Below are 3,362 nucleotides of genomic sequence, written 5' to 3' on the forward strand. Positions count from 1 at the left end.
CTCCAACTCCTGGGCTCAATCAATTCTCCTGCCTCCACCTGCCAAGTAGCTGGGACTACAGGCTCCTGCCACAACTCCTAGCTATTTTTTGGTTGCAGCTGTCATTATTGTTTGGCAGGCCTGGGCTGGATTCGAACCCACCAGCTCAGGTTTATATGGCTGGCACCTTAGCTGCTTGAGGCACAGGTGCCCAACCACCTCAGGGACGCTTTTGCATGAACTCTGAAAGAAAGTAAACGTGATACCGCCTGTCATGTGCACAAACAGTTATTTACAATGAGGCTTTGGGGACAGACTAAGTTGAGAAGATTACATGATTAAAAACATTTTGTTTGGGGTATCTTTTAGGAGAGCCAGACTTTCCAATTTTGACTTTGCCTAAGTAAATCCTGATCCCGCTTCTGAGTCTTTTGAGATATGTTGGCCAAGTGTGGGCTTCTTGCTTGGTGACCAGGTTCCTGGGATTACATAGTGTGACAGTCCTGGGTCTTCACATACACAGTTTTTGCCTCAGTACCTATGTACAGCTTTCTTGGCCTCTGCTCTGGCTTATGCTGTCTTATTTTAAATATAACGGTTTTTGCATTTGCAGCTGGCTTGCGTTTACTCACCCTGCATGCAGCCCAGTTTAGTGCCTTCCTTCTGGACAACTACATCTCTTTATTTGAAGTACTGTCAAAATGGTGTGGCCATACAAATGTGGAATTGAAAAAAGCTGCATATTCAGCCCTGGAATCCTTTCTGAAACAGGTACTACAAATTCAGCTTTCATTTAGAAATATTTTTTCCATGTAAAGAGTTAAATTCCAATCTTATGCATACATATTTAAGAAACAGATATAAGTCCCTTTATAGCTTCCTCATTAAATGAAAACAAAACTGTTATTGATCAGCCAGCCTCATAGGAGACAGCTGAGTTGAAAGAGCTAGGGAGATAACAAATTTGATTAGAGCCTCAGAGCCAAGCCTGAGATGAGCCCAGTGGAGTGCAGATGTGGAAGTGGGCAGGGCTGGGCAGTGGGGCTTCCTCGAGCCAGAGAGGGTCTGGGTAGGGAGGAGCCCTGTTCCCTCAAGTTGAGGGCCAGCTGTCTGGAGTCAGATCACCTCAAGAATGAGGGGAACCTCCTTGCCTTTCTCTTTTCCAATGGGTAAGGTGAGGGCTGAAGAACTTGAGCCTGCAAGTTTGCCAACATGTCTTGCCTGGCCAGACAGAATGTGCTTGTGGTTCTGAGCACTGGTCTGGAGGCTGTCCTGAGGTCAGAGGTGTCTGGAAGGCCTGCAGGACAGGCTAGTTACCAGGGAACTGCCTGCTTAGGTTGGCTCTGATAGAAAATACTGGAGATTTACAAAAGAGGTTTTGCTGGAAGCAGGCCTGTCTGTTTCATTTTGGCCATTCTTGTGGGTATATAATGTCATTTTATTGTTATTTCCATTGTAGTTTTAGTGGTGACCATCCATGTTTTGCCTGTAGTTACTAGTTATTCTTATTTCTTGTTTTGCAAGATACTCATTTAGATATTTTGTTCTTTTAAAACATGTCTTTTTATTAATGAATTTTAGGAGTTTCTGCAGAGTCTGGGTACAAGTCTTTTTCTAAAAATAATACAAATAGTTTTTCTTCTGTGGCTTGCCTTTTCATTTTCTTAACAGTATTTTTCAAAGAATAGAAGTTTAAAATTTTGATGAAATCCAGTTTATCAATTTTTTTATCTGATTCCTTTGTGTATCCTTTCTAAAAAACCTTTTTGCCTATCCCACAGTTGCAAGGTTTTCTGACAGGTTTTCTTTGGGAAGTTTAGAAGTGTGTAGTTTTAGCCTTTATGTTTAGGTCTGTAATCCATTTCAAATTAATTTTGTGTATGTTGTGAAGTAAGTGTTAAAGTTGATTTTCCCCATTTGTCGGTTGTTTCTACCACCATTTGTGGAAAAGACTCTTCTTTCCCCAGTGACTTACCTTGACACATTTGTCAAAAATCTGTTGAGCATCTGTAAATGGATTCATTTCTGGGCTCTCCACTTTGTTCCCCTGATGCTTATGTCTGTCTATACGTCAGTGCCCTGATTCCAGCTTTATATAAAGTCTTGAAATTACATAGTGGGTGTACTATAGCATCTTCTTTTTACTATTATTTTAGCTATTGTATGTGCATTTTTGAATTTAAAAAATACTTTTATGGGAAACAAATATTTTATTCAATAGCTTTACATTAAGTTCATAGGAAAGGCTTTGCAGGCTAGCTGTTCCTACCAGCAGAAGAACCTCTGTAAGTTGGCCACACAAGGGACTGTGACAAACTGGTCAACACATGGAGGTGGTCACCATAAGGAAATAGGCCTTCTATACTGAGAGACTGGTTTAGTCTGTGAAAATTAGATCAGCTTGAGGAAGTAGTCAGCTATGGAGTGTTGTGACCAGCTTCCCAGCCCATTTTCCTCCTCCTCCCCCCTCCCCCCAGAGTCGACTTTGGGAACAAGGCAAGTCCCTCCTTCCCCCAGGGTGGCTGAGAATGTGCTTCCCAGCCACCTTCCCAGGCCCCCTCCTTCCCCCTAGGGTTGCCAAGAACAAGCTTCAGAACAAGGTAGAAAAATCCCAAATTTCACAAAACCCTCAAGTTCTCAGTAGATGAACAATGGTGGAAAACAGACTTGATTAATTACTGTTGTATAACCATAGCCATTGTAATATAAAATGTATCCATTATCAACCAAAGCTATATTAATCATTGTTACATTACTGTAACCCTTGCTGTATCTGTGACTACCCAAGCTGTAACCCTCCCTTAACTAGCCACATTTCGCTTCTGTAATATGCTTGCACAAAACCATAAAAGACAATCCACATTTCTATTTGGGTGCTGACTGCCTCTCAACGCAGCAGTCCCTGTGGCAGGTAAAATAAATTACCAATTAATTAATCTAAGTGTGGGTCCAACTCTATTTATCAGGTCATAGAGGGTACAACAGGAGGTTCTGCTGTAATTGAAAAAATGTAGAAGGGTACAAAGAAGACCACTAAAATTTTCCAAAATCTCGCCACCAAGGAAAAAAATTATTTAGCATGTTGGTTACCTTTCTCTCTCCTTCCCTCCTCTCTTCTCTGTCTTCCCCTCCCTCTTCAGGAGGAAGGAGTGAAGAGAGAGGAAGAGAGATACCTTTACATAAAGGAATTTTATTCATAATTTTTTGGCTTAAGATTCTCTACTCCATTGGGTATATTTTCCTGACAGCAAGTTGAGATCTGTGTGGTTAATTTTCAGCGGCAGCATAATATATCATTTTGTTTAGGACTCATTATTTTTTGATTTGTCCTTTATCCTTTATTATTGAGTTGTGTTTTGTTTTTGCTTTTTTTTTTTTTTTTT

The 3,362-nt window shown here is 40.8% G+C and overlaps 1 protein-coding gene across 1 annotated transcript in view; it reads left to right on the forward strand.

Moving 5' to 3' along the window:
- Positions 1 to 3,362, forward strand: part of PRKDC (protein kinase, DNA-activated, catalytic polypeptide) — a 186,463-nt gene that overhangs the window by 14,334 nt on the left and 168,767 nt on the right. The window contains exon 10 of the mRNA XM_023508282.1: positions 593 to 750. Coding sequence (XP_023364050.1) covers positions 593 to 750 — 158 coding nt within the window. The remainder of the gene's footprint in view (positions 1 to 592; positions 751 to 3,362) is intronic.

This window comes from Otolemur garnettii, unplaced genomic scaffold, assembly GCF_000181295.1.
Source record: "Otolemur garnettii isolate 467f Iridium unplaced genomic scaffold, OtoGar3 scaffold00237, whole genome shotgun sequence".
Lineage (NCBI taxonomy): Eukaryota > Metazoa > Chordata > Mammalia > Primates > Galagidae > Otolemur > Otolemur garnettii.